Source organism: Pararge aegeria, chromosome 1 (assembly GCF_905163445.1).
Source record: "Pararge aegeria chromosome 1, ilParAegt1.1, whole genome shotgun sequence".
In the NCBI taxonomy this organism is placed as follows: domain Eukaryota; kingdom Metazoa; phylum Arthropoda; class Insecta; order Lepidoptera; family Nymphalidae; genus Pararge; species Pararge aegeria.
This window is the reverse complement of record NC_053180.1, coordinates 13,732,004-13,745,049: the sequence shown is the minus strand read 5'-3', so window position 1 is coordinate 13,745,049 and position 13,046 is coordinate 13,732,004. Positions and strand designations below refer to the sequence as shown.

The 13,046-nt window shown below is 32.3% G+C and overlaps 1 protein-coding gene across 1 annotated transcript in view; it reads left to right on the top strand.

The window, feature by feature from the left end:
- Positions 1-13,007, top strand: part of LOC120632138 — an 80,203-nt gene extending 67,196 nt beyond the window's left edge. Inside the window, exons 9-12 of the mRNA XM_039901970.1 lie at positions 11,481-11,703; positions 11,983-12,202; positions 12,637-12,848; positions 12,991-13,007. Of these exons, the coding sequence (XP_039757904.1) occupies positions 11,481-11,703; positions 11,983-12,202; positions 12,637-12,848; positions 12,991-13,007 (672 nt within the window). The remainder of the gene's footprint in view (positions 1-11,480; positions 11,704-11,982; positions 12,203-12,636; positions 12,849-12,990) is intronic.
- Positions 13,008-13,046: the final 39 nt, after the last annotated feature.

The following is a 13,046-nucleotide window of genomic DNA, read 5'->3' as shown; positions in this document are numbered from 1 at the left end:
AATATTATATAGATATGTATGATCATAAACGGACAAAGGATATTATCAATGGTGAGTAGGAAGTAATTAATCATATTAATGAGAAGATTAAAATATTCAAATATACACGTGAATATCATGATATGTTTGTTTAACACCTGTGAGTCGATTGCGGAACTAGTGATTATTATCGAGATTACAGCAATCATTTCACTAGCGTCCCTTTTCGTTCTTATCATATTTTCTAGTCAGTAGATCAAAAATTTATGTTCCAATGCTCATGCTTTCTCTTACATAAAAAAGGGGGGAAAACTGGAATTGTCGGCCAATTAAAACTAAAAATCTAAAGTTTATCGTAGACTATGCAAATATGAATCTTCGGGCACATTTTTCGAAATTATCACTCCACGGAACGGCTTGTTGTCCAGAGGCAAGAAGAGAGGTCTCATGCACGCGTTGGATAGTCCTTTAAAAGTGCATCACTAACATCCAATGTTTCCACAATGCTAAAAAGCCCAAGGTAACATCATAGTTGTAAAAAGTTGGAACAAGAGTTCAACAGTGATACAAAAACTTTGTAAAAGAAATCTCTGGTATAATTAATCAGTTAAAAAGTTAAAATGAATAATGGAAACTAAATTGTATGGAAGTTTGAAGCTTTTTAATACTGCTGACAACTTACTGCTAAGGGCTCACTCAATACTTTTGACCTCAGCGATCGGTGATTTAATCGCCTTTCGAAAGCTTGCTGCACCGATTGCATTCTTTACTCGGTACATTGTTAGTTTTAAATCGTTTCAGAAGGTGAATGTAGCGAATTTGGTGCTGATGATGAAACTAAAAACGTTTACTTTTGTCTGCATTAATAAGGAAGCTAAAGCGTTTATTTATTTTGTTTGGATGCGCTTAGATACCAGTCAAATTAAAAAAAAATTGTATTCGAAAGCCGAATAATTCTTCCTTTTCAAACTCTTCGGTGTTACTGGTAGAGATTTCTAATACAGATAAGGATTTGTTTGACAACATTTGGTCTTGTTTATGATGAAGGTACTTCTTTTGGTATCAAAAATTTGTAGGTCAAAGCTTGCGTGCCAAGCTTCTTGGCACACTTTACTTTTCACGCACGTTGACATGATTTATAATTACTACACCAAAAGCTCGTACAAAATACAAATTATAGGAAATATAATTAGCTAGCCGGTGTAATGCCTGAAGAAAAAAAATACTCTTTTATATGCCAAGTTTAACGCATATGAAAATAACAAATATAAATTACAGCCAACTCTATCTTTATAGTATAACAAAAGAATATACTAAAAAAACATATTTAATTTATGTATAGTATTCGTGTTTATATTTAAATATTAAAATACGATGTCGCATAGAAACCGATTAGGGAGTATGGGTTAAATATAACTGCCATACAACCTTACAGGTTAGTCCGTTACCATATAAGACTGCGGCATGACTTATCACCAGGTGAAATAGCAGTCTAGGGCTCTCTTCTAATGGAATAACAAAATGCATCCTCTTCTCTTATTTGCTTTATGCTTCGTACTGGTTTTTTATGGTTCGTACAATAAAAGTGTATTAATTCTTTGATTAAAAAATGGTCTGACTAGGCACCGTCTTCTTAGTGCCTAGTCATCAACAATAAAAGATTATTTTGTAACCCGCGTTATTAAACAAACAATTACGGATAATAGACATCACCTCACTTGTACAAAATATAGGTATCCGTCCATATAAGGCTTATTTAAAAATTAAAGTTTTCTGATTCTTAGTCATTTTATTATATTTTACCGCTTTACGTTATCCAAAAAATTGTTATATAACTGGCATATCTTCAACAATAGCCTCACCAGATTTTGTACCTATTCTTTTCATTCATACTCGTAGGTCAAACAAGGTCGTCGTGTAGTTGAGAAATGGACGTAAAAAAATGATATCATATTGATAACATAATAATCAAGTATCTATTTTTTATCTATAATACCTAAATAGTATTAATTGCCAGTCGTAACAAAAAATAATTGAAACAAGAATACTCACTGGTATTTTTTTGTCTTCAAAGGTTTGTTTGAAGACGGGTATTCAATAGGCATGTCTAAAGTAAATCTTAACTCCCGATGATACTCCGAAAATTTCTTATATTCTAATAGCACAGAATCAAATGATAATTTTATTATTTCAATATTAACCCAATGAAAACCCTCAAATTCCATTAAAAATAATGGATTCTTAGAAATTCTCAAGATCCAAATATTGATTTTCTGTTTTGCGAACAGATTTTGAATGAATGAATATACTTTTATTGCACACCACAAAAAGTACATAGAACAAAAACAAAAGTATGACAAAACAAAACATACAATTTGGCGGATGGATTTTGTCAATTATTGTAAGAAATAATGTTTTTTTTTTACTGATGAGAAACCATAAAAATAAATTTGTCGGTTAAATACAAGCGGCCCATGACAGTGGATGTTAGAACTCCCTACAAAAGATCTTTGTCCAGCTGTGGACATCAATCTGTGGACGTTGTGGTTATGATGATGCGTATGATTTGGTAATTCAACATTCTACCGGCCGTTGTGCACGAGATTAGTGTAGATTTTGGTTTCCTCTGGCGCAGGACGTATATCAATTAATAGGATATCTGTAGATAACAAATAGCCAAGGTGGCTGCTTGCTCACAATCAAATTTATACACTTAGCAAATTGACCATGTACGAGTACATGAGTAGTCTAAGGTAGCGCGCTTCCTTAGAATATAGCTATTTACTCTTGCTTCCATGGAGCACTATTATTACACATGGTGGGGAAAACGGAATCCGGAAGAGTATTATTATGGTGTGTACGCGTATGCGGTTATGTTTTCTTAACTACATGAGGATGGAGATCCTTCGTCAAAGAACTTCGTAATTCAATGGTAAAAGGTGAGGGGGACTAAAATCCACTAGTTTTTCATACTCTGCGTAATAAATCTTATAGAATAGCAATAGACGCAACTTCATACCGCTGTCCCAAAATTTATTTTTTTAATTCAAAGGTCATGACAACAACCTGAGATTCAATGAAGTTGAGGTGGACAATATTATGGCAACTAGAATCCTTACTGTCGGTAAAAAGTACAAAAATACACTACTCACAGTCAGCATCAGAAGGAATAGGTTCCAAGATCGCAAAAAAATACACAATATTTTTTTTGAGTTTTTTATACTGGTGTTAGCCGAATCAGTAAGACTTCGGCTTCCTTTTTTCGGGGCTTAGTTCGATACTGGCACAACGCTCTTACTTTTTGTAGTTATGTGTGTTTCAGTTAATTAGATGTCGCCTTAAAGGAAACCTGCATGACGGTTATCCAGAATGTTCTAAAGGGCGCGTAAAGTCTATCATTCCGCACTTGCCCAGCGTGGTGAACTACGCGGCCTCTAACACTTCTCTTCTGTAAGGAGAACCGTGGCCCGGTAATGGATTGATAATGGTGGTAGGTTTTCATGACCTTTGTTAAGCAACCGTCTTACAAGCCAGATGTAATAAGTAATAAAAATTATATCTTTAATACTTTTCAGAAAGCTCTAGAGCCCTTAAATTAACAAGTTAAAAGCGCTCCGATCTCAACTGCCATTACAATTTCTAAATGAGCCATTGCCATTAATAATGGTAATGGATGGGCGCAAATTTTAAATATTGTATTTTAAAGCCACTTTAGATTTTTAATTTGAAATAAAAATAAAATAATGTTAATAAAGAAGTCTTTGAGAGGCGCTTTATATTTTATGAATAAATCAAATTTGATGTATCGGGAATCTTTTATCAATATTAGTCAGTGTAAACAACAATTGAAATAAATAATTAGTAACTAAGTGGATTTCAGTGGTTGTTTCGATAAATTGTGATAATAAACTGCCTTTATAATCACAATATTTCCTGATGAACGTATAATGAACAATAAGTGGTTTGCTTTCATTGTAAGGAAAATAATATTTTAATTTATAGAGCGTAATGCCACATATTTCTAACTCATGTTCTTAGTTGGAAAAAACAAGGAAAAAACTTTCGCATAGAATAAACATATTATTTTTGATGTCTGTCTAATATTATAATTTCTTGTCAACCGATTTAAACAAACTATACAATACAATACCTATTTAAAGTTACAGATATATACAGATTGATAAAGACTAAAAAATTTGGTTGGTACTTTTACCCGACGACGGAAGGTTTAGCAGGCTTTGTTTGTCTGTTGATCATTGATTCTCCAATAATTGCTTTTTTATTTGAGCTTAAATTCAAGCATGATACCGATATATTTTAATACGTGTAGAGTTACATTATCACTATCACATTACCAGCTCACTACAGGGCTCAGGTCTCGTCTCAATTGAGGCGGGTTCATCACGCTGACCAAGTATGGATTGGTAGACTTCCCGCGCCTTTGAGAAAATTATCAAAAGGAAGGCGGAAGCCCTGATCACAATTATATCACCACTTATTAATATATGCAGTTAGGCGTACTATTTATGTCTTCTTGCATCTAATATAAAAGATACTCTCACTTACCAGTTACCTACATAAAACACATTGAGGTCGCCCAAGCGGAGCGTCCCGATTGTCCGCGCTTACGCTCGCTGCATTGTTTTTCCTTCCATTTCGTGGACGAGTTATGCAAAAGTGATACAAGCTTTTAAAAAAAAAATATCGTGTAAAATGACAGTCCGTTTTTCGGACATTTAAAGGCAGGATGCCTTCTAAAGTTTCAGACGTAGACTTTATAGGCAATAGATAAAAAAACCGAAAACAGATCTGGTAGACGGAGGGAGAAAATGTAAACGAAGTAAAGCGAAAGCTATTTAAAAATACTGAATCTAGCTATATTCGGAAATCGATGGTATATCATTGCAATTGACGGACCTTGGTCTGAGCTTGGTCTGAATGTGGAGCTATGACAAATTACATGAAAATAATAACCTAGCTGGAAGTCACATTAGTACGCATCAATAAAAACGAGTAAATACAGAGAATTATCCGCCAGGAAAAAGAAACTGACTGTTTAATTTAGTCTTAACGTCACTAATGCCCTTCACTAACGATGAACGAGGCAATACCTTAATAAGTAACGTCTAATCTAAGGAGATTCTAAGGCATACATCAACTTTTTACCAATAGTAATTACCTAAGGAAGATATGAGGTGAAACGTTTTTTTCCTATGCCTAAATCATTGGTAATTTGATTTAGGTGATTCCTAGGTTTAGTGAAAACGGACATTATTATCAAGATATCAATCAGATTTTAGTACTAAAACCCATAAATTATCAATGGATTTTAATAACCTTATTACTTTAAATAATGAATTTAAATCGTATATCCTCAAGAAGATTTAATTAGACCAAACATCATTAAAATGGAAATATAATTAGAAATGAAACAATTAAAGATGCTGAAGAACAAACACGAGTCTTAATTACGTATAAAGAAATACGACTTTGGTTATGTCGTCTCAAAGTAATACTACAAGAGAAATGTAGACTAATTAGCATCGTGCGGGCTCAAAGGGTAAATTTTCTTTATGACTTGCGATTCGACGACAAAACCCCAAAATATTTTTGAGTTCTTACGTTAAATAATTTTAAATTACAATTATCAACCTAATTAATGCCCTACAACTAATAGGAAAGTGTTATTTATAGTTGAGATCTACCACATTACAAGGCGAGTTGGCGAACTCTGACTTTGTAAACTGTTGCATGCATAAAATGTGTTTTACTGTAACATTACGTTGTCGCAACTAGGCCAAACTACATTCAATTAACAATATTAGGTACAACAAAATAAAGATATCATAATCACAATATAAAATTAATTAGATATTCTCTTTTCTATAGTCTTTTGTACAATACTATTATGCTCTTTTGAATTACGCATTGAAACTAGAGAAACTTTGTTTTTAAGTTAATTGAAACTAGAGAAACTTTGTTTTAAGGCGGACTGTTCCTTTTGGTAGTTGATGGTTGTTCGTTTTCATTAAATGAGCATTCACTTATGCCATTCCCATTAAAAAATCTTTGACCACATTAAATTTTTTTCTTTGTAAAGGTCGCCTGCCTACCTTCTCTAAGAAAAACTCTTAACTTTTATATCAGACTATATCATTTGACTGGTTTTTTCTCGCATAAACTTGCTTATTCACGAATGAGCAAGACCCGTGACAATGGCGTCTGGCGAAATGCCAAGTGCGTGGAGCCTACTCACCTGAACAATCACCGCTAATGTACGCGAGAGTGCTAATCACCCCAGACCAAGCCATGTGGCTTGCTTCCTACTATGGTTGATATAAGTTACGTCGTGTGGAAGGTATGTTATACTTCAAGAACTCTCTACACTTGCTAACTTTACTTACCTTTACTTAGGTCAAAGTCTAATATTCTTTCTCTCACCTTTCTGTTGCTTATAAATATATAATAAATAATATAAAACTTTATAGAATTTTTTTTCCTCAATCTCAGGAGTACATAGAAACCATTTAAATTATTTATAAAAAAAATTGTAAGTAATTTTAACAATGGTATAATCGTCTCAATCAGATTACAGTATGGCCTCCATTTTAGCTCTTTAGAGTTTCATCGTCCTGTTACCTGGCTTTTACGACCATATTATGTTCAGTTGTTGCCCATTCCTTTTTTCACATATAGCCGTTTCTTTCTCCATCGCCTGCATCGGCGGTTTAAGTTTTGTAAAATTTGTAAGGAGTCTTTAGGTAAGGAGTCACTAGTGACACTAGTTAAATATACTGTTTAAATACCTTAAGCTTGAAACACTGAGACCCAAACAATGATTTTCGAGATCAAGTAATTAATAAATTGCCTATGCTTCCAAATATGTCCCAGAAAACTGGTCTTTTCATCAATTAAATTTGAATAAAATGGAATAAATAAACCGCAGGTAACTTATATTCAACTTAGAAATCTGTTGTCCTACTGATAGGCAAACTAATCTAAGAATATATAATTTGACGCAGCTAAAGTCATGGGTACGATTTCCACAACTAGAAAATGTGTGTGTGATGAACATGAATGTTTTTCAGGGTGTTTATATCTATATTTTTATTGTTTATATTATGTATTGAATTCATAAAATATTTATCAGTTATCTTAGTACACATATCATAAGCTACGCTTACTTTGGGGCTAGATGGCGAAGTGTGTATTGTCGTAGTATATTTATATTTATTTATTTAATACAAAACTTTTGATATGTTTTTTTTCCAATTAGTTAATTATGGTGGTCCTCAAAGTTCGTATCAAAAAGTCTTTTCATGTCCAGTTAAGAATGTAAAAAATCGGGTGTGATAACAAAAATTATGTTTTAACAATAATAAGATGCTACCAAAAACTTGATATTTGCATTTTCTGTTTAGAATTCTGCTGGCGATTTGCAACCATTAGTCAGGACTCACAGAAGCTTAACTTGTAGACTGATTTGCATGAAGAGGTCAAAGTAATATAGCATACTTCTGAAGATTTGATAACGGTTTACTTACGAATAATTGACAGTTACAAAAGAGTAAAGTTTGAGTTTTGTTCGAAGTGTAAAGATTTCTGCCATTATCTGCATTCCTGAACGATTTTTTTTTTAAGAGTTTACGCCAACAAGGTTGATTTTAAAGGTAATCATCCTTAATGTCACGCTGTTAGGTAGATTTTAGAACATAGATCCACCTTGCTTCTGAAAAGCGCTTTGGTGGGCTTTAAACTTTAGTATAACAACAACATTACGGACAATAACCGGGACAGAATAATTTGCTCTCTGAGATGGTATTGAGAAAGAACAGAAAAAAAAATACCAATACCTTACATTTCAACAGACCAACAGGACAACAAGATTTATAATATTTTTTTACGTTGCAAATACCCTTAGTTATTACGGGTCTACCGAGAAGCGCCAATAATCGCATCTGGAGAAACAACACGTCAAACGTCACTTGTCACTCCAATATGAAATACTTCATAAACTATGCTATAATGCGTGAGCTACGACATATGACATCCATACATATAAGAAGGTTCTATGAACAATATGTTTGTAAACCTTTGTTTAAATAGCATACACACATAATATAAAAATTAATACAACATATAAAAATACTATTAAAAGCTCAAAACAGAAGAAAATAAATAAATTTATACAAGCGTTTCACTTGGACCATACAAAACAGCCATATCCGCCATAACGGCGTGCAGAAAATGACCGCTCACATAATGTCCCCGTTATTACAATCCTAACACTTAGTACACATATTAGCTTAATAGATCAACTGGCAATTGTTCACGCGACAAGTTATTAAATATACATTCATCACTTTAAGTTTTAGCAAAGATACCTTATCCTGCTCTATCAGGAATAATCTACATTTCCTGTATTTTTTTTGTTTTGTTTATTTTACAAAGGTTACAACTAGCAATACTGGTAAAGTCACATTTTTGGTCAGTCTAGTGTTTCTGAGTCTCTCATAAATGTATAAACAAATAATTTACCATTTTTTTTTTGTTTGAGGATGTATTGAGTGAGTATCGAGCTTTCGAAACTTTTCAGCCAACAATTCAGCCCGTTCAATAAATAACGTAGCATATTTAGATATTACGTCAGGCGATAATGAATCTGGACCTCCAATTTGTAATCGACTTAGAATTTAATGATAATTTTTTGAATAAATGCCAACTAAGTTCTTTAATTCTTTTATTTCCATTGACTTAAGAAAACCCGTGGTTGATTATGTAAAATTTTGTGTAAATAAAATGACAATAAACAAATTGCTTTTCTTTCTAACCTACATTAGAGGAGAAGAGGTTCTCAATTCGTCGGAATCTTTAAATTAAAACAATAATGTTTGCTAACATTTTCATTGTAACCAAACTTGGCAAACCTATGAAGTCTTTCATTTATTGTGATTTAAATAAAAAAAGGTCAGTGACTCCCTCGGTTAGATTAATGGACTAGCTCTTGTTGGAATGAATAAGCAAATGTTCAAGTTATATGCATTCATTAAGAATTTTCAATTTATCAATCGTGATTCCTGATAAATCTAAGTAGCTTGTCTATAATTACAATATACATGATTTCCAATAGATACCCGGTAATACGCCGAAAGCTAATCCCTTGAAGTAGAAAAATGACTACTCGACTACCAGTCAACCTGCGGCTTCGTTCGAAAGCAACTTCTGGTAGGTAACGAAAGATTCGTTTACAAACATTCATCGGCTATAATTTTAGGGACCCATTGCGTCGCATTGTTTGCCCGTGTTATTAATTCGTTTTTTCCTAGCTTTCTTTGTGACTTTTGTTTGTTTGGCTGGTTTTACAAAATTTATAGTCTTTGTTTCTATTAGGCTCGTAATATTGGGCATTAATAAAAAAAAAAAAAAAACATAGTAACTAATCTTAAAAAATTTTGCTTAGAATAAGTACAAAAACACCGCTGATATAAATACAAAGCTTTTTTGGATGATGTATGAACGTAGAAAATTACTTAAATTCTTTTTTCGAGCATAATCATTTTTGTCATTCACCTATATAAAGTGAACTAGATTCAGATAGTGAATGCTGCTTACTATAATAGATTGAGCATTGCTTATATTAACTCATACTGTATATCACACTCATAACGATGTTTAACAAATCTTGTAGTATCATTTTGCTTTTCTGTGATAAAAAGTAGCCTATCTTACTTGCCGTCTTTTTAACTAAGTCTGTCCCGCAATCAAGTTGACAAACAAACAAACACACTTTTGCATTAATTATAATATTAGTAAGGTTCTCTGATATCTACTTGGAGTCAAGGTATGGTAAGGGTACCAGGGTTGCGGAATTCGACGTATGCCCAAGTGCGGTGAGCTTAGAGGGCGAATTGAATAAATCCAGAATGTGGTTAACCCCAAAAGGTGGATGATCTGTCCAGGAACGGGATTGGCTGGCTAATTTTGCACCCTATCACAGTAATAAATCTCAAAACTATGGCTATATTAGAACATACATGTGTAGCGTCTATATTTTTGATCAATAGGTCAACGGATCTGATCAAATGCTACACATGACAACAACAATTAAATAAATAATTTAGATCGTAAAAAAATTTAAAAACAATTCAAAATAAATAATATATAAAAAATCTAAAGTGAAGAAGCAGAACAAACACTACAAGTAAAGATTTGTAATTTTATCATTTGTAAACTACGCAATCAGTTCATAACTCTATTGATAATAAATGGATATCTATGAAAACTCTTAAAATTTATCGGCATTCTTTAATAATTTTTGTTGATTACGTACCTAATCATCGTTAGACATGGTTATTAACAGGAGAATGTTTACTTTTCTCATTGTGTTTGTAGTAACAGGAATTGAAAGTGCCAGAATATTAGCTTACTTCCCCACACCATCAATAAGCCATCAAGTTGTATTTCGTCAACTCACACATGCACTAGTAGCACGTGGTCACGAAGTCACTGTCGTTACACCAGATCCAGTCTTTCCGAAGGGAGAGTCTCCAGTGAACTTGACGGAAATCGACGTCCATGACATATCTTACGAAATTTGGGGAGATTTGCTAAAACACCACAAAGGAAACAAACAAGATATTTTGCTACAAGTGAGATCGTTATTCGAAAAATTTAGTACTATCTTAGATGTGCAATTACAAACACAAGAAGTGAATAAAATATTTAACAAGGAGACCAACCATTTCGACTTATTAATACTTGAAGCATGTAATCGGGCTGTCTTGGGATTTTCACATATATTTGATGCTCCAGTTATCACTATAAGTTCTTTTGGAGCCGTTCCAATACAATATGGTATTATGGGTGCTCCTGTACATCCGTTATTGTATCCAACACCTGGAAGACAGAGACTATATAACCTATCTCTACTGGAAAGGGGGATTGAACTCTTGGGCTACTACTTATTTGACTTTTTAATTATGGATACTGACGAATACGATTATAAGATAATGCAGAAAAACTTTGGTGAAAATGTTCCGACATACTACGAGCTAACAAAAAACATTAAAATGATGTTTCTAAACGAACATCCTCTCTGGGCTGACAATCACCCTGTACCTCCTAGCGTTGTATATATTGGTGGTATACATAAAATAGAAGAAAAAGAATTACCCACGGTAAGTTCTATTTATTGCATTGCTTTTTAATATGGAAATTAATACTCGAAAAAATATTTGAACCAAAACAATAATAAAATAATCTGTTGAGTAGGTACTTAATACAAAAGGCAAAGGACAAAATAAGAAGAGAATACAAATCTCTTTGTGAAGTATTAGTACTCTACCACGTAACATTTTAAGACCTATTATTTATAATAATTATTAGCATCATCTTATATTATCAGAGTAACACAAAACTATTTAAAAAAAGTAACAATTATATGTTGAGTATTATTTTAATATATTTTTATAAATTTTTAATTTTGCTTTAAATTTTTACAGGATCTCAAAAGCTTCTTAGATTCATCGAAGCATGGGGTAATTTATGTCAGTTTTGGTACTAATGTTTTGCCATCATTGCTCCCCCCAGAAAAAATAAAAATTATGACAAAAGTTTTCTCTAGTCTACCGTATGACGTTTTGTGGAAATATGATAAAGATATTTTACCTGGACTATCAGAAAACATCAAATTGTCAAAGTGGTTCCCCCAACCAGATCTTTTGAGTAAGTAATCTATTTATTCATGCATTTATTTATTTAGGCATTAAATTTATACACAAAGAAAATTAGGCAAATCATATGTTTAGCTTCTGAATAATGGTCAACGAAAGTAAATAATAATTAATAATTTCAGATTATGGAGTTGATATTCAGAAAAATATTTTGCATTAGATTGTTTATGCTGCTTCAAGCCTTAAGGTTAACCTTATTGTAATATAAGAATAAGCCAGTAGAACTATGGCAGTTCGATAATAATGATAAATTGCTATTATTTATTTCCAGAACATTCTAACGTTAAATTATTCATAACTCAGGGAGGTTTACAATCAACAGATGAAGCTATAGATGCTGCAGTACCTCTAATCGGTATTCCAATGTTAGTAGACCAATGGTATAATGTTGAGAAATATGTCTACCATAACATTGGGCTGCAGTTAGATATAACGACTTTGAATGAAGAACAATTTAGAAATTCCGTTGAAAAAGTAATAAATGATAAAAGGTAATAAGTACATACAGCTAAATTAAAGTAGCACTTAATTTACGATCACTGAAAATGATTTGCGGTTTTACTTATGAACGAATGATTTACTGTTTAATTTTATCAGTACCTATAATGATAAATTTTATTAGGAATGCCATAGGTGTTTTGCATGATATTGTATACAGTACAATATCGTAATATTTTTCTTTTATCATTTTACTACCTAAAGAATTTAATTCACTAATGCCCCAATAATTTTTCATTGAACTTTTTATCAGATATCTAGTAATTCATAACTTTTTTTCCAACTTCGAGTACCTGTACGGTACTCGAAGTTGGAAAAAAAGTTATATAAAAGTATTCGAGATTTTAGTTTATATGATGATATCAGTATTTTTTTCTACTTTACTATACATACATCACTATTCACACAAACTGTATGTGTTTTTTAGCTTCAAGCATAACATTACGAGACTAAGGACAATTATGAGAGAATATCCTATAAAACCTCTGGATCTTGCTATTTGGTGGACAGAACATGTTATCAAACACGGCGGAAGTCATTTAAAAGCACCCGCAGCTAACATGTCATGGTTAGAATACTACGAAGTTAAACTAGTGCTTATAATATTAATTATTTTAATAATTATTTTTTCTTTACTAGGTTGGGTTATAAAATCTAGCTTTAAATTTTTCAATTATACTATGTATAAAATAAATACTAAAGTAATGAAAATACATTAAAATTGAGTTCTGTACCACCACATGTACTAGTACATGTAATACAATGTGAGTAACACTTATAGTTAAAGAGAAATATTAATAGTTTAGTAAAGCCGACCTACATAACGTTAAAAATATA